This window comes from Carlito syrichta, unplaced genomic scaffold, assembly GCF_000164805.1.
Source record: "Carlito syrichta isolate Samal-C Ts95f unplaced genomic scaffold, Tarsius_syrichta-2.0.1 Scaffold131442, whole genome shotgun sequence".
Taxonomy (NCBI): Eukaryota; Metazoa; Chordata; class Mammalia; order Primates; family Tarsiidae; genus Carlito; species Carlito syrichta.
In genome coordinates, this window is record NW_007075538.1 from 22,151 (window position 1) to 39,680 (window position 17,530).

General features: G+C 52.4%; 1 protein-coding gene across 1 annotated transcript in view; it reads right to left on the reverse strand.

The window, feature by feature from the left end:
• Nucleotides 1–17,530, reverse strand: part of ZC3H4 (zinc finger CCCH-type containing 4) — a 43,739-nt gene that overhangs the window by 6,138 nt on the left and 20,071 nt on the right. Inside the window, exons 4-11 of the mRNA XM_021708154.1 lie at nucleotides 15,919–16,141; nucleotides 13,348–13,499; nucleotides 11,970–12,066; nucleotides 11,727–11,866; nucleotides 10,190–10,300; nucleotides 6,927–7,038; nucleotides 6,314–6,423; nucleotides 6–129 (exon numbers count right to left, since the gene is read on the reverse strand). Of these exons, the coding sequence (XP_021563829.1) occupies nucleotides 6–129; nucleotides 6,314–6,423; nucleotides 6,927–7,038; nucleotides 10,190–10,300; nucleotides 11,727–11,866; nucleotides 11,970–12,066; nucleotides 13,348–13,499; nucleotides 15,919–16,141 (1,069 nt within the window). The remainder of the gene's footprint in view (nucleotides 1–5; nucleotides 130–6,313; nucleotides 6,424–6,926; nucleotides 7,039–10,189; nucleotides 10,301–11,726; nucleotides 11,867–11,969; nucleotides 12,067–13,347; nucleotides 13,500–15,918; nucleotides 16,142–17,530) is intronic.

Below are 17,530 nucleotides of genomic sequence, written 5' to 3' on the forward strand. Positions count from 1 at the left end.
GGGGCGGGGGGGGGTTGGCAGGAGGCCCACACCGGGGGGCGGTTTGGGCAGCGGGTTGATGCCCTGCTTCTTCAGCTCCTCCACCTCCTTCTCGTCCTCAGCACCCGCCTCGGCGTCATCAGCCAACATCTGCAGGCCAGAAGAACAAAAGAGCGATGGTCTGAAGCTGCAGGCAGGAGCTGACCTCTCCAGGGTTGAGAGCTGACACTTGTGAGCAAAACCTACAGCACAGGACCTTGAGGCCCTCAAGGCCAATGACAGCAACACCTCTTTGTAACAAAAATCACCACCAGACACCCTTCTGCCCTACTTCTGAGACAGTCCTTCCTGTTCTGTGGCAAAATACACATAATATAGATGGGTGTGAGGCTCATGGCTGTAATCCCAGCATTTTGGGAGGCTGAAGTGAGGGCTGCCTGAGTCCAGGGGTTCGAGACCAGCCTGGGCAACTTGGTGAGACCTCACCTCTATAAATCAAAAAATTAGCTGGGCATGGTGGCACATGCCTGTAGTTCCAGCTACTGAGAAGGCTGAGACGAAAGGTCACCTGACCCCAGCAGGTTGAGGCTGCGATGGCTGTTAAGCGTGCCACTGCACTCTAGCCCGGGCGACAGAATGAGACTCCAACTCGAAAAAAAAAAAAAGGATAAGCCGGGCTCGGTGGCTCAGCCTGTAATCCTGCGCTTTGGGAGGCTGAGGTGAGTGGATTGCCTGAGCCCGCGGGTTCGAGACCTGCCTGAGCAACTTGGCGAGACCTCATCTCTACAATAAATAAAAAAATCAGCCAGGCGTGGTAGCGCGTGCCTGTAGTTCCAGTTCCAGGTACTCGGAAGGCTGAGGCAGAAGTATCACCAGAGCCCAGCTGCAGTGGCTACAGTGCAGGTTGAGGCTGCAGTGGCTGGGAGCGGCCACTGCACTCCAGTCTGGGCGACAGAGTGAGACTCCAGCTCAAAAAAAAAAAAAGTGCTGGGGTCACAGGCTGGGCCATCAAGCCCGGCCACACCATCACCATTTCAACTGAACGCTTCAGTGGCAGGTAGCACACTTGCCATGTTATGCAACCACCACTTCTGCCTAGTTCTAGGACATCATCATCCACAAAGGAGTCCCTGAACCTACTAAGCGTTCCACACCTCCTGCCCCAGTCCCTGGCAGCCACTGGTCTGTGTGGTGGAGGTGAGTCGGTCTCTTTGGGACATCTCACACGAGTGAAAGCACATACTACATGGCCTTATGGGACTGGTTGCTCTCACTTAGCAAGGGCCCCCTGCAGCAGCACCTAGTAGGGACATCATTCCATTTTTATAGCTAAATAATACTCCACTGGCCTGTTTGGCTTTGAAGGGCCTCTCGTTACACCTGCAATAACAGCCAAACTCCTCAGGGCCAGAGTGCAGGGCAGGGGTGTCTCTAGGGAAGACTGAGCAGCTTCCAGCAGTTTTAACTCCTCCCACCACTCTGGCACCCAGACTCACAGCTCAGCTCATGGACAGCCAAGCTCCTCCCTGTAGAGCCCAGACCAAGCTTCTCCTGGGCTTTTATTTTTCCTTCTAGGCCTGTGTGGCTGCTTGTCACCCAACTGCTGAGGTCTCTACATGCCAACTCAGAGTGACTGCTTGCTCTCCTAGGTCCACTACTGGGCACCACGAGTCCCCTGTTGGAGTATACATCCACAGGTCCCTTGTGTATCCTGGCTCTTGTGACTCCACCAGCGTGGGACTATTTCTTCCCTGCTGTAGCCCCAGGGCCCAGCACCAGCCTGATAAAGGGCAGATACTAGCTGGCACAGTGACGCAAGCCTGTAATCCCAGCACTTTGGGAGGCTGAGATGAGAGGACTGCCTGAGACTAGGGTTGTTCAAGACCAGCCTGAGCAACTTGGTGAGACCTCATCTCTACAGTAAATCAAGAAAAATCAAGTACCTGTGGTTCCAGGTACTTGGAAGGCTGAGGCGGAAACATCGCCTGAATTCAGCAGGTGGAGGCTGCAGTGGTCATGAGCATACCACTGCACTCCAGCCTGGGTCAGAGTGAGACTTCAATTCAAAAAAAAATAGGGCAGATACCCCATAAGTAACTAAAGCCTTCCAGTCTGGACTGGAGTGGAACCTCTCACCAACTAAGTTTCACAGGAGAGGGAACACCATAGGCCTGGTCGCTCTCCTGCAAGCCTGGCCCTCAGCTGGTGTCTGGAAACCTGGATTTTGGGAGAATCCCCAGCATTCTCTGATCAGTAAGAGGGTTCAGTGCAATTTATGCTGAATGTCAAAAGCCTGCTTTCCTTCTGGGAGGCTGTAATTTCAGCACATGCCAGGCAGATGCTGCCTAGGCGACCCGGTCCCGTGAAAACCCTGGGCACGGCCTGAGCCTCCTAGCAGCCAGCAAGCTGCTCGTGCTGTGCTGTCACAGCTGGAGGTGTGGAGTGTGCTTTCTGAGGCCTCGCCGGGAGACAACCCCGAAAGTGTGCCTGGCCTCGGCGGGACTGCCCCCAACGCAGCTGTCCCTCAGCTGATCCTACATAGGGTCCTCTCATTGTGGCCAATCCTGGCCAGGAGTTCCCTAGCAAGCTGCACAGAACCTGGCTTGGGGTCATCATGGGGAGCCTCACACAGATCCCTTGTGGTGGGTCCTAACACAGGTCAGGATACCTGCTCCTCCAACCAGGGATACCAGGGGTGGCAGGGCAGGACTCCAGGGGGCCAGGCCATTCACAGCCTTCCTCTCTCCTCGCTACAGGGTCTTTGGACCAAGGACCCCATGGCCTGAGAAGAACGTGGCTTCACGGAGGGGGAAGGAAGTGAGAGGCAGCAGCCGCCAGGCCCTCAGCGCCCTGCTACTCCAGTGGGGTCTGCATGGGGACTAGCAGTGCAGGGGGCACAGGGCGGCAGAATCTGCCTCTGCTGTGTGGGGGACACCACCAGGACCCAGCCACTGGGGGGCGACCAGAGCCTCTGCATCTCAGCACTGTGGCCAGGGCAGATCCAGGCTGCTCACTGCCCTCACGGCCCCAGGACCCCTTCCAGTATCTTGGCCCTGCCACAGCGGGGGACCGTGGGGTGTCTGCTGCTTGGAACCTCCCTCGTCTTCAGTCCTGACTGCTGCACACCCAGGTGCCAGCACAGTGTCGCCTCCTCACGAGCAAGGCCCCAAGTAGAAACCCTCTGGCTCTAGCACCTTTTCTTCATGACCCAATGCCTGTGTGTCTTCAGTATCTGCAGAGGACCCCATACTGCCTCCTCACCAACCCGTGCTGGGCATAAACTAGGTGCCAACCACATCTGTAAACGAATGAAGGAAGACAAACTGAGGTGTCTCCTGTGCCTTTCCTGAACTCCAGAGAACTCATCAACATCACAACGGCCGTGGAGGGGAGAAGAGTCCTGGCTCTGCCTCGTTGGATCTGCTGCCCTGTCCCATGCTCCTTCTGGAAGGCCTCCCCCGCCGCCGCTGCCTCCCTCCCCAGCCTCTGAGGTCCTACCCACCCCTGGTTCTGGGCTACCGCTCCCATCTCCACCTGGTCATGCCACATGCCACGTGCCTGCCCTTCCCCTACTGGCCACGAGCTCAGTTCTGTGAATGACAGACGCTGCCCACGTCCCAGTACAAAGGCATGGTGTACCCCATGTTTTCATCAGGGTTCATTCAGGCCCTTCCAAGAGGAGGGCTACTATACGTCTTACTTCCTGACCATCCACCTGGACTCTGTAACGACTTTTCCTCGTTTGACACTCTTGTTAATCTAAGATAGGGGATGATATTATACTTTCAAAATGTCCATGGCTAGAAGCTGAACTGTGCCACCTGGGTTTTTAACTAGGGCATCTAGGGTTACCCTGATCCGTGTGGTGGCTGTCGTCCACATGTAGTCTATAAGTACTTGAATGTGGCAGGTCCAAATTGAGAAGGACTGTAGATGGGTGTGGTGGCTTACACCTATAATCGCAGCACTTTGGGAGATGAGAGGATTGTCTGAACTCACAGGTTCAAGACCAGCCTGGGCAACATGGCAAGACCTCACCTCTACAATAAATAAAAATATTAGCTGGCCATGGTGGCTCATGCCTGTAGTTCCAGCTGTTTGGAAGGCTGAGGCAGAAGGATCACCTGAGCCCAGCAGGTCAAGGCTGTGGTGGCTGTGAGAGTGCCACTGTACTTCAGCCTGGGCAACAGAGTGAGAATCTGAGACTCCAACTCAAAAGAAAAAGAAAAAAAAGAGAGATAGGATCTAAGTAGGAAATCAGCACTGGATTCTAAAGACAGTAAAAAACAAAAGGAATGCAAACGTTAAGAGCTGCTTACAGATCAACTGAGAAGGTATGTATCGACACTGGAGGGAGCTGTGTGCACATTCCCCATCAGAAGCCTCTAAGCTCGAAGCTTTGCAAACCTCCGGTTTTGTTTTCACAAAACATTTCTCTATATGGCATTTATCTTAAGAGGCTCAAGTACCACAATTCATGAGGCTGTGGTGGCCAGGAGCACGCCACTGCACTCCAGTCTGGGTGACAGTGTGAGACTCCAACTCAAAACAAGACAAAAATCAAAACAAAAATTCTTTTAAAATAAAAAGACTCCTAGCCATTAAAAGTACAAAAAGAGGCTGGGCTCGGTGGCTCAGCCTGTAATCCCAGCTCTTTGGAAGGCTGAGGTGAGTGGACTGCCTGAGCCTGTGGGTTTGAAACCCGCCCTGGTAACTTGGTAAGACCTCATCTCTACAATAAATCAAAAATTAGCTGGGCGTGGTAGCACATGCCTGTAGTTCCGGGTACTCAGAAGGCTGAGGCAGAAGGATTGTCGGAGCCCAGCAGGTCAAGGCTGTGGTGGCCGGGAGCATGCCACTATACTCCAGTCTGGGCGATGGAGTGAGACTCCAACACACACACAAAAAAAAGTACAAAAAGATAATATATTTCCATTTTTTTCATCCTTTCTCACTAAAGTGACATTTTGAGTTAAATAAGATACACTGTTAAAATTAATTTGTTTCCTTTTTTTTTAATGTGGCTACTGGAAAATTGTAAATAAACCAAGTGGCTTTCTGGTGTTCCTATGGGACAGCACTGGCTTAGCGGGTCAACTCCGAGTCTCCAGCAGGGGGCAGTGCTCAGTCAGATATGGGTCAGCCCTTGCAATGAGAAAGGAGGCCACCCTGACTTCTGCCACTACTTACACTGTGATACAACTCAGACTCCAGGTATTTATGAATCATAAGACCCTAGGTAATGGACTCTCCAAAAGGACTGGCAAAAATGCACACTTTGTGGTACTGAGAAGCTTCTGCTTGTTGTAGGTCTTCCCCCAGCTCCCTCTAAAGTGGCCCTGGCCACAGGTTAATATGATAGTCACTGATGGAGGACTCTTGAAGCTGGTTGATGTACTGATGGTCTCAATACTTTCCACTCTCAAAAAAATAACCAATGTCCAAACACCTTTTGGGAACCAGAAGGCAGGAAGCCCTCGTTTGAATGGACACCTGTTCTCTGACCCATTCGCAACCTGGATGCATCAGGAAATCGATGACAGGTACCTGAGGCTCCCGAAGTCCTAAGTTATTCCTCAGAGAGGATAACAGACACCAAGGTGAGCTGAGTGTCACCTGGCTAGTGAGGAAGACCCGACAACCCACCCAGAGAAGCCTCCCCCTCTGGGGACCTTCCAATTTCCCTTGACTTTCTCTAATGCATGAGAGACCCTCAAAGTTGCAAAAGAAATGTGACGCTCCCACTTATGTCATGACTCTCTCTAAATGATAGCCAGGATATCACAAAACGTGTTTCAGACACACCAGGCAATGTCCCTTTTTTTTTTTTTTTTTTGAGTTGGAGTCTCCATGTAGCCCAAGCTGAAGTACAGTGGCACACTCATGGCCACCATAGCCTCAACCTGCTGGGCTCGGGCGATCCTTCCACCTCAGCCTTCCAAGTAGCTGGAAGTACAGGCGTGCTACCACGCCTGGCTGATCTTTTGATTTACTGCAGAGACAAGGTCTCACCAAGTTGGCCAGGCAGGTCTCAAACCCCTGGGCTCACGCCATCCTCTCACCTTGGCCTCCCAAAGTGCTGGGATTACAGGCTGAGCCACTGTGCCCAGTCGCAAAGTTCCTTTCACATAGCCATGCCCCAGTGAAAACAGCAGCAGCCTGTCCCAGTCCGAGAGAAGGCATGTGTGTGACTTCAACTCCCAGCAGACAGCAAGTGGTCCCCACTCTTCCTGCAAACAGCCAGCTTCAGATCAAAGCAAATGGGAAGCACAGAGCCACACAGGCGGGCCATGGCGCCATGGAGGGCATGCTCCTGGGTCCTGCCCAGACATACCTTATCCAGGAGCTCCCTTGTCTCTTCCGTCAGGGGGTCGTGCGAGAACATGCAGTCATCACCATTGATGCAGTTTCCAGTCGTGTGGTACAATTTACACGGGAAATCGCGTTCAGTGTGTTAAGGCACATGCGTCACCTCCCAGAACCCTCCCAGGAGAACGTGACCCCCTTTGCTTTGGAGATGAGGAAACTGAAGCCCAGAGAGGTGCGGTGGCTTGCTCAGGACTGCACAGTAGGCTTCCACAGACCCGAGGAGAAAGAAAGCCTGGTTCCCAAGACTTGCTCCAGAGCATCTCCCGTCTACCACACCGACTTTGGGGCTGTATCCTCAGCTCCTCAACGGAATGGAGAAATTAAGTGACTTGAGTGAGGGGACAAACCGAGTAGGAAAGACCTCAGAATGACAAGCGATGGAAATGGTCTTGAGAACCTATGGAAGAGAACATACGGCAAGTGTGTCTCAGTCTAGTCACCTGCAGAATGGGTGCCGATGGGGCAGATGTGAGATACACAGAAAGCTCTCGGCACAGAGAGCAAGCACAAAGATCAGCTGTGAACGCTGCGAAACAGTTCTACATCCTCACAGACCAGCTGTAGGCACCAAAGGATATCGTGCATGTAGGGGCAGTTCTCAGCCCGGGCACAAAATCCAGTGATGTAAAACTTGCATAGCTCTCGCTTCTTTGGGAGTTCAATGTCGTGGCTAAAATTGCAGTGGTCTCCCTGGAAGAGAAGCAATGACAAGGTCAAGTGGCGGCACAGTGAACCCTTGCTCACGCCTGTCACTGCTGATACGCAGAGGGACCGAGGACAGAAACAAGTCTCTCTTGAGAAAGAATGGCAGGTCCAGAAGAGGAGGCTCCCAGGTGCTGTTTCCTACCTTGGAAGCTTCTGACATAGTGTGCCTACTCCCGACACCTGCCTGTGCACCTTCCTCTCCCTACCCCCACGTGCCCATGCCTCCCCTTCCTAGCACTGTGGCATCTTGCAGCTTCTCCCCCTCTCCTCTCCCCTTCCTCTTCTCACCCGGCTCTTCTCTACTCACTGTTTCTTACTGTTTGCTACGTGGCAACCAGGCCTGGTACTCATCCCGTATCTAGTCCCCCCCATACTTCTTTCTTCCTAACAAAAGCCCAGTTTTGTTTGGGGAAGAATATTGCTAGTTAAAAATACTCCATTAGCTGGGTTCGGTGGCTCAGCCTGTAATCCCGCGCCTTTGGGAGGCTGAGGTGAGTGTATTGCCTGAGCCTGCGGGTTCGAGACCCGCCTGGGCAGCGAGACCGCATCTCTACAATAAATCAAAAATCAGCCGGGCGTGGTAGTACGCGCCTGTAATTCCAGCTACTTGGAAGGCTGAGGCGGAAGGATCACCGGAGCCCAGCAGGTTGAGGCTGCGGTGCTGCACTCCAGTCTGGGCGAAGGAATGAGACTCCAACTCAAAAAAAAAAACAAAAAAAAATACTCCATTTTCCAGCCTCCCTTGCAGATTCAGCTAGTAAGATGGAAGCATACATACTCAGGAGACGCTTCCTAAATAAAAAATCCTTTGACCCATTTTTCTTCTTTCCGGCCCTTGAATGTGATGCCAGGAGTCTTGGCAGCCATCATGCAACCATGAGGACAAAAGTCACGTGTTTAAATATGGCAGAATAGAGGAGGAGGAAGGAACCTGCGTCCCCCAGAAGGCTGCTGACCACTGTACTTCCCACCTATTTCCAGATTCCTGGTTCTGAGACAAGTAAGCCATTAGAGTTCAGTTTTCCCTTACTTCCAGTCAATACACAATCAAAACACCACATTTCTCATCACTCTGTCCTTCTCTGGAGTCAGACACCATCACTGCACGCCAAAGATAAAGCTGATCTGTTTTTCCAACTCAGCTACTTGCTTGTCTTTGTTTAAACTTATTTCAAGTTTCATTTTTTTTTTTTGAATTTCACTCTGTCGCCCAGGCTGGAGTGCAGTGGCACACTCGTGGTCACTGCAGTCTCAACCTGCTAGGCTCAGGTGATCCGTCTCAGTCTTTCAAGTAGCTGTAACCACAGGCATGTGACACCGTTCCCGGCTGATTTTTTAATTAATTGTAGAGACAAGGTCTCACCATGTTGCTCAGGCTGGTCCTTCTTTTTTTTTTTTTTTTTTAATTTGAGTTAGAGTCTCACTCTGTCAACCAGACTAGAGTGCAGTGGCCGCAGCCTCAACCTGCTGGGCTCCGGCGATCCTTCTGCCTCAGCCTTCCAAGTAGCTGGAACTACAGACATGCGCTACCACGCCCGGCTAATTTTTTTATTTATTGTAGAGATGAGGCCTCACCAAGTTGCCCAGGCAGGTCTCGAACCCGCGGGCTCAGGCAATCCACTCACCTCAGCCTCCCAAAGGCACGGGATTACAGGCTGAATCACCGAGCCTGGCTTCAGGTTGGTCTTGAACCCCTGAGCTCAGGCAATCCCCTCGCCTCTGCCTCCCAAAGTGCTGGGATTACAGGTATGAGCTTCTGCACCCGGCTAATTTCAAGTTTCTAGTAAGAACGTGAATTGTAACTAATAAACATTTTAAAATGAGAAGAAATATTTTACACACAACATATTTGTTAGAAATACCTGTTTCTTTTATTTTTATTTTTTATTTTTTGAGTTGGAGTCTCACTCTGTCACCCAGACTGGCTGGAGTGCAGTGGCATGCTCATGGCCACCGCAGCCTCGACCTGCTGGGCTCAGGTGAGCCTTCTGCCTCAGCCTTCCAAGTAGCTAGAAACAGGCACTAAGCCTGGCTAATTTTTTTATTTATTGTAGAGATGATGTCTCACCATGTTGCCCAGGCTGGTCTCGAACCCCTGGGCTCAAGCAATCCTCTCACCTCAGCCTCCCAAAGTGCTGGGATTATAGACATGAGTCACCATGCCTGGCCTCAAAATACCTATTTCTTGCCAAGACAGATGTTTGGAGGCCGTATTTCCTGAGCACGTATCTCTGGATACCTGGTTGCTGCCTTTACATTTGAATAGAAAGCTGGCTGGCTGAACTGAGTGATACTCTTTTCCTTCAGAACTCTGTGGTCATTGGTCCATCTTCTGGCACTGAGTTCTGCTATAAAGTTCAAGGCTAACCTGATTTTAACCCCCTTTTCTATCTGGATACTTTATTATTTTTTTTTTTGGTGAGAAAGCAGTTTATTAAGAAGACAAGCCGGGCTCAGTGGCTCAGCCTGTAATCCTATGCCTTGGGAGGCTGAGGTGAGTGGATTGCCTGAGCCCACGGGTTCAAGACCCACCTGGGCGGCGAGACCTCATTTCTACAATAAATCAAAAAATCAGCCAGGTGTGGTAGCGCATGCCTGTAATTCCGGCTACTCGGAAGGCTGAGGCGGAAGGATCGCTGGAGCCCAGCAGGCGAGGCTGCGGTGGCCGGAAGCAGCCACTGCACTCCAGTCTGGGTAACTGAGTGAGACTCCAACTTAAAAAAAAAAGAAAAAAGAAAAAAAAAACTCCCAAGTAGGAGGGGACCTGAAAAAGGGTTGCCCCTATCTGGATACTTGAATCATTTCCTCTTCAACCATGAAGTTCAGTAACTTAACCATGACAGACCACACTTTTGCATTAGTATCAACTTTATAAATACATCTGCAACTATACGAAGGGGTTGAAAACTGGCTCCCCAAAAAAACCCTAAAATCAAAAATACTCATCTGTCACCTTGCTGTGGGTCCTCCTCACTCTGAGAAGGAAACTGAGTCTTCCAGCCTCATCTCACAGGAGCAAGGGCCACCACACAGTCACTCTCATCTACTCTGACCAAAGCCCCCAGACCATGCCCAGAAGCCATGTGCCCAGAGGCTGCTGCCCTACTACGGTGCCTGGCAAGTGAGTGGCCCCTACCCAGGTGCACCGTCCTTCCACGAAGTACTTGCAGATGACTTTGCCTTTCTTGTCCGACTGCTGGTGAGGCTTGTCATGGTCACTCCTCCGATAGCTGCCGCTGCCACCGTCCTACGAGGGAGGGACACAGAGTGTAGAGGTCAGAGGAATGGAAGGAAGGGTAGAGACGGGGCTGGTGTGAGCAAGAGCCACAGGGGAGGGGTAAGCACTTCCACACACAATTGCAGGAGCACCAGCTGGCAGGCTTGTCCAGCACCGAGGTCGTGTGCAGGTTGGCATCCCATGGTGGAACACTGGTGCTCAGGGAACAGCTCTGGCACTTGGAGCTGTTGGCAACTGTAGCCTCAAGCTCTACACACCTGTGCAGAAACATACCCCCCGCCCAGAGGAGGCAGCATGGGCCTTCCTGCAAAACCCTCCAGGGTTACCTGGGTGGGTCACCGAAAACCTCATGAACCTCAGAGGAGGTTACAGGTGGCTGCAGGTGCAGCTACAGATGTGATTTTATCTACTAAGTTTTTTGAGTCAAGTCTTGCTCTGTCACCAAGGCTAGTGTGATCATGGCACACTACAGACTCGATCTCCTGGACTCAGGCAATCCTTCTGCCTCAGCCTCCCAAGTAGCTGGGACTTAAAGGCACATGCCACCATGCCTGGCTTATTTTTTGTAGAGATAGGGTCTTGCTATGTTGCCCAGGCTGGTCTTGAACTCCTGGTTTCAAGCAATCCTCCTGCCTTGGCCTCCCAAAGTGCTAAGATTACAAGAGGAGCCACCATGTCATAGGCCTAAAGACGTGGTCTTAAATACAGAGGGTCTGCTGGGTGCGGTGGCTCAAGCCTGTAATCCCAGTACTTTGGGAGCCCGTGGGTTTGAGACCAGCCTGGGCAACTTGGCGAGACTTCCTCTCTACAATAAATCAAAAGATTAGCCGGGCATGGTGGTGTGTGCCTGTACTCAAGCTACTTAGAAGGCTGAGGCGGGGCTGGACTGATGGCTCAGCCTGTAATCCCATCACTTTGGGAGTCCGAGGTGAGTGGATTGCCTATGCCTGCAGGATCGAGACCCTCCTGGGTAACTTGGCGAGACCTCATCTCTACAATAAATCGAAAATTAGCCGGGCGTGGTAGCGCACACCTGTATTTGTGGCTACCTGGAAGGCTGAGGCGGAAGGATTGCCGGAGCCTGCCAGAAGCATGCCACTGCACTCCAGTCTGGGCAACAGAGTGAGACTCCAACTCAGAAAAAAAAAGAAGGCTGAGGTGGAAGGATTGCCTGAACCCAACAGGTCAAGGCTGCAGTGGCCGTGAGTGTGCCACTGCACTCTCCAGCCTGGGCGACAGAGTGAGATGCCAAATAAAAATAAATTAATACATAAAAAATACAGAAGATCTCACCAGCCCATTAAGGCTGACCAGCCCCGTGAGGAACAGCTGATGGGACCAGGGACTGGGATCAGCCTCACAGAACCACTCGTTAAAGAGAAAGACTAAGAGCGGACCCTGACCAAAAACCCAGACCAGAACGAAGTCAACTCACGCCCATGTCGTCGTCAAAGAAGTCCTCATCATCGTTCATTCCACCCTTGTTCATGCCGCCTCGGCTGCCGCCTCGCCCACGGCCTCGGCCCATCCCTTTCCCTCGGCCACGGGAACCCCTGCCCCGGCCTCGACTTAGCCCTGTAGAGGAGAGACGGAGTCAGTCTGCTGGCCCTTCCCTGGATCCAATTTCAGCAGCTGGCAGAAGGCCCCCTGGCATACTCCCCCCAGGGCCACTGCCCACCTCGGCCCCGGCCATCCTTCGACCGGCGGTACTGGTTCAACTCCTTGGAGTACTCGTCATAATCGTCGTCTCCCATTGGCTCCTCACTTTCTCCATACTGGAATTCACAGTGGAGAGAGCAGGAAAGTGTCACATAGGGAACGGTGACTGTCCCTAACTACACACTCTGCCCCCCCTACTGAAGGGACTCATGATGGTGACCCCTTTTTTTTTTTAGTTGGAGTCTCACTCTGTTGCCCAGACTGGAGTGCAGTGGCCACTCCCGGCCACTGCAGCCTCAACCTGCTGGGCTCCGGCGAACCTTCCGCCTCAGTATTCCAAGGTAGCTGGAATTATAGATGCACGCTACCACACCCGGCTAATTTTTGATTTATTGTAGATGAGGTCTTGCCAAGTTGCCCAGGCGGGTCTCGAACCCGCAGGCTCAGGCAATCCACTCACCTCAGCCTCCCAAAGCGCTGGGATTACAGGCTGAGCCACCAAGCCCGGCTGGTGACCCTTTTTCACAGGCCACAGCCGTGACAGGAGTGTCCTAACCTTTTCCCTTCACTCTGGAAACTCCTACCTGCTGGGCAAAGCCAGCACCTGCCCCTGTATTAAACAGACAGCAGCGCGGCTCTAAAAAGGAAACAGGGAGCTCTTTTGTGACTGGCGTGGAAGGTCTCTAGGCAGGAACAGAATGGCAGGAGCCAGGCGCTCTCCTCTGTGGGCAGGGCTGGGCCTGTATAACTATGTGCCTGACCTTCAAGGCATGATGTCTTTTTTTTTTTTGAGTTGGAGTCTCACTCTGTCACCCAGGATGGAGTGCAATAGCACGCTCATGGCCACCGTAGCCTCGACCTGTGGGCTCAGACAAGCCTTCCACCTCAGCCTTCCAAGTTACTGGGGCTATAGGGACGCTGCACCATGCCCAGCTAATTTTTTTATTTATTTATTGTAGAGACGAGGTTTCGCCAAGTTAATTTTTCTTGATTTATTAGAGTCGAGGTCTCGACAAGTTGCCCAGGCTGGTCTCGAACCTGCAGGCTCAGGCAATTCTCTCGCCTCTGCCTCCCAAAATGCGGGGATTACAGGCATGAGCCACCACGCCCGGCATGACATGCTTCTGAGGAACTTTCAGGAAACTGATCTCTAGGGACAAGATTTTTTTCACAGTCCATCCTGTGATACCTTTTCTCTTTTAAACACCAAGGTTTCATTTATTTCAAAAACGTAAGTGAACACTTAAAAGCAAATACACCTGCCCTCAGAGGCTTCCTTTCCTTCAGAATTCCACATGTGCTTCCACCTCAGCCTTGCAGGACGCCCCCAATGGCACTCATGGCCCAGAGTGCCCAGTGACTGCACCCACACTCTCCAGGGCTAAAGAAAGCCTTACGTCCATCTCCTCCTCGTAGAAGTCCTCGTCGTCCTCCGGGTGGTCTCCCACGGAACCCCTGCCCCTGCCTCGGCCGCCCCTACCCATGCCTCGGCCTCGTGATCCTCCACGGCTTCCACGGCCCCTGTAACCTCGGCCACGGCCTCGGCTGCCTGCATGGAGATCCAGACATGAGCCTCCAGTGGGAGCAGATCCCACTGGCAAGAAAGAAGAGTCCATCAATTCATCCTCCTCCCCCAGGCTGTCTTCCCAGTTTCTCCAGGCAGACTAAAGGTCTCCCTGGTTCCCTCAATGTGGTGGGGGGGTCCCTCGGCACTCTGGACATACAGCTGAGCAGTAGTTACTACCCTGCCTCATAGGCACTTCTCAGCTTAGAGGTGCACTGTCCAACACAGCAGCCACCATCCATGTGGGCAAAGGAGTACCTGAAACGTGGCAGGCCCAAACTGAGATGGTCTAAGTATAAGACATGCTGGACTTCAAAGACTTTATTTTATTTTATTTTTTTGAGTCGAAGTCTCACTCAGGATGGAGTGCAGGTCACAGCCACTGCAGCCTTGACCTGCTGGGCTCAGGTGATCCTTCTGACTCAGCTTTCCAAGTAGCTGGAACTATAGGCATGCACCACCATGCCCAGTTAATTTTTCTTGATTTATTATAGAGTCGAGGTCTCGCCAAGTTGCCCGGGCTGGTCTCAAACCTGCAGGCTCAGGCAATCCACTTGCCTCGGCCTCCCAAAGTGCAGGGATTACAGGCTGAGCCACTGAGCCTGGACTGAATGTATTAAGTTGATAAAATGGATTATTAATTTCTGGGCTCAAGCAATCTTCTTGCCTCAGCCTCCTGAGCAGCTGGGACTACAGACGCACACCACCACACCCTGCTAATTTTTTTTTTTTTTTTTGATTCAGAGTCTCATTCTGTCGCTCGGGCTGGCATGCAGTGGCTCGCTCATGGCCACCACAGCCTTGACTTGCTGGGCTCAGGTGATCCTTCTGCCTTAGCCTTCCAAGTAGCTGGAACCACAGGCACTTGTCACCACACCTGGCTAAGCTTTTGATTTATTGTAGAGACAAGGTCTCGCCAAGTTGCCCAGGCTGATCTTAAACCCTGGACTCAGGCAATCCTCTCACCTCTGCCTCCCAAAGTGCTGGGATTATAGGCTTGAGCCACCACACCCCAGCTTATATTCTTTTTGTAGAGATGAGATCTTGCTATGTTGCCCAGGCTGGTATCAAATACCTATCCTCAGCCAGGCTTAGTGGCTCAGCCTGTAATCCCGTGCTTTGGGAGGCTGAGGTGAGTGGATTGCCTGAGCTCGCGGGTTCGAGACCAGCCTGGCAACTTGGCAAGACCTCATCTCTGCAATAAATCAAAAACTAGCCGGGCGTGGTAACGCGTGCCTGTAGTTCCAGCTACTTGTAAGTCTGAGGTGGAAGGATCGCCGGAGCCCAGCAGGTCGAGACTGAGGTGGCCGGGAGTGTGCCACTGCACTCCAGTCTGGGCAACAGAGTGAGACTCCAACTCAAAAAAAAAACAAAAACAAAAAACCCATCCCTCAAGCAATCCTCTCTCCTTAGTCTCCAAAAGTACTGAGAGGACAGGTGTGAGCCGCCACACCCAGCTTCCTTGCACTTTTAAAAACAGAGATAGGGTCTAGCTGGAACTATAAGCACACGCTACCACGCCCAGTTAATTTTTCGATTTACTGTAGAGACGAAGTCTCGCCAAGTTGTCTAGGCTGGTTTCGAACCCCTAGGCTCAGGCAATCCTCTCGCCCTGGCCTCCCAAAGTGCTGGGATTACAGGTGTGTATCACTGTACCCCGCATATTCACTTTTTAATGTGGCTCCTAGAAAATGCACAATGACACAGCAGCGTATATCTTATCTCCAGGACTACACTGGTCTATGATCTCCTAGAAGCATAGGGCTGCCCTGCAAAGATGGCCCGAAGAACAAACAAGTGAACAGCTACTCAAAGAACAGGTTGGACCTTAGGCAAGGACCACAGCCTAAGAACCTCTGCTGGAAGATTCCAGACGCTGCTCTCAGGCTGGGGCGTCATTCTGGCAGGAGGGTTCGAGCGGCCAGGCTGGGCTGCTTTCTGGCCCTTGGCCCACCCCACCACGCTCCCAAGAGCCACAGGTTCAAGGTTCAGAGGCGTGGCAGTTGTACCTGTTCAGGCAACGGGGCTGGGAGAGCGGGGGAGGGGCGCTGCTGAGGACTGGGCAGCCAGTGGTGAGCCACTCGGCCCAGCTGAGACAGAGCCTGTCCCTTCTCTCCCCCGCAGCTGACCAGGCCGTGAATCTAAAAACCCTTCAGCAAGCGAGCCTTCCCCTGCCTCACAGCAGCCCGTCGCCTCCCCACGGCCCACCCTGAACCTTGCCCAGCCGCCCTTACGAGGTTCCAGCCCCCAGGTCGCACGTGCAGCTCTGGTTCTCCTCCGTACACTTAGCTTAGCCCTACACAGCTGCCTGTCCTCTCCTGGACTGGAGGGTCTGAGGCTGAGCTGTCTGGGTCTGCCCGGGTTCGCGCCAGCACTCGGGGGAAAAGGTGCTGGGGGGGCTCACCTCGGCCACGGCTGCTGCCCTCCTTGGCACGCCGGTACTGGTTCAGCTCTTTGGTGAAGTCGTCATAGTCCTCTTTGCCCATGTCCTCCTCCTCATCTCCCTCATACTCCCCGTACTGCTCGTTCTCGTAGTCCTCGTACATGCCGTAGCCCTTGCTGTCCATCTTGGAGTAGGCCTTCTTGGGCAGGGGTGTGGTGTGCGACGGAGGGTACTGCTGGTGCGACTGCACCCCAGAGAGACAGGAGCGGAGGGTGAGCTAGCCCTAGGGGCCTTGGGTCCCGGACCATCAAGATCCCCACTGTTCCCTGAACTGCTGTGTCTGTCTGGGTAGTTCTACTGTCTCTGGATTGTGCCACCTGCCCCAGCCACTCTGAGGATACGTTCTAACCCCAAAGGTAGGGGTGGCAGTGGACCCAGGTGTTTCTGCTCTTCAGAAAGGGCTGCAGTATGAAAGAAACCTGAGAAACATAGACCCCAGGGTCCCTGACGAACGGGGGCAAGAGAGGAGGGCATTTCCCAGGGATGCAGAGCGAGCACATCTGGTGGCAGGAGAGGCAGTCTCAGTGTCCTTCCTAGCCCTGGAACTCCATGAACAGCCCGCTTGGCAGCCGTACTGAACAACAGCTCTCCAAAGTGTGGGAGTGCCAAGTGGTGATGGATGGAGTTACAGACAGAAAACTGGAAGCACGCAAGATGGCCCTCAACAGGTGAGTGGGCAAACCATGGTACAGCCAGATGAGGAAACAGCATTCAGGATGAAAGGAAGTAAGCCTCAAGCCATGAAGGACAGGAGGCACCATGAATGCACGTCACTAAGTAAAAAGAAGCAAGCCCAAAGAACTATGACATTCCGGAAAAGGCAGAACTATAGAGACAGCAAAAAGATGGGTGGCTGCCAAGAGCTTGGGGGGAGGCAGGGGTGCCAAGGGATATCTGCAGGGCAGTGAATCCATTCTGTGTGACACTTTAACGGTGGACACACAACACTGCACACTTGACGAAACCCAAAGAACTATAGCCCTAATATAAATGATGGGCTCTAATCAATAATCACATATCAATACTGGCTTATCAACTGTAACAGATGTACCACACAAATGCAAGCCAGTAACAGGGGAAACTAGGGGTATGGAAGGGAAATCAGATCTGTACTACCTGCCCGATACTCTATAAGCCCAAATCGACTCTAAGAAATAAAGTCACCAGGCACAGTGGCACACATCTCCACTTTGGGAGGCTGAGACAAGAGGACTACCTGAGCTCAGGGGTTCGAGACGAGCGTGAGCACCTTCACAAGACCTCATCTCTACAATAAATCAAAAAGGCTGAGGCAGAAGGATCGCATGAACCCAGCAGGTTGAGGCTGTGGAGGCCATGATCATGCTACTGCACTCCTGCCTGGGCAACAGAGTGACTCTGACTCAAAAAAAAAAAAAAAAAAAAAAAAGTCTATTAATTTAAAAGATCCACAGCTGGGCACGGTGACTCAGGCCTATAATCCCAGCACTCTGGGAGGCTGAGGTGAGAGGACTGCCTGAGTTTACAGGTTCGAGACCAGCCTGGGCAACTTAACAAGACCTCATCTCTATAATAATTTTTTTTTTTTTTTTTT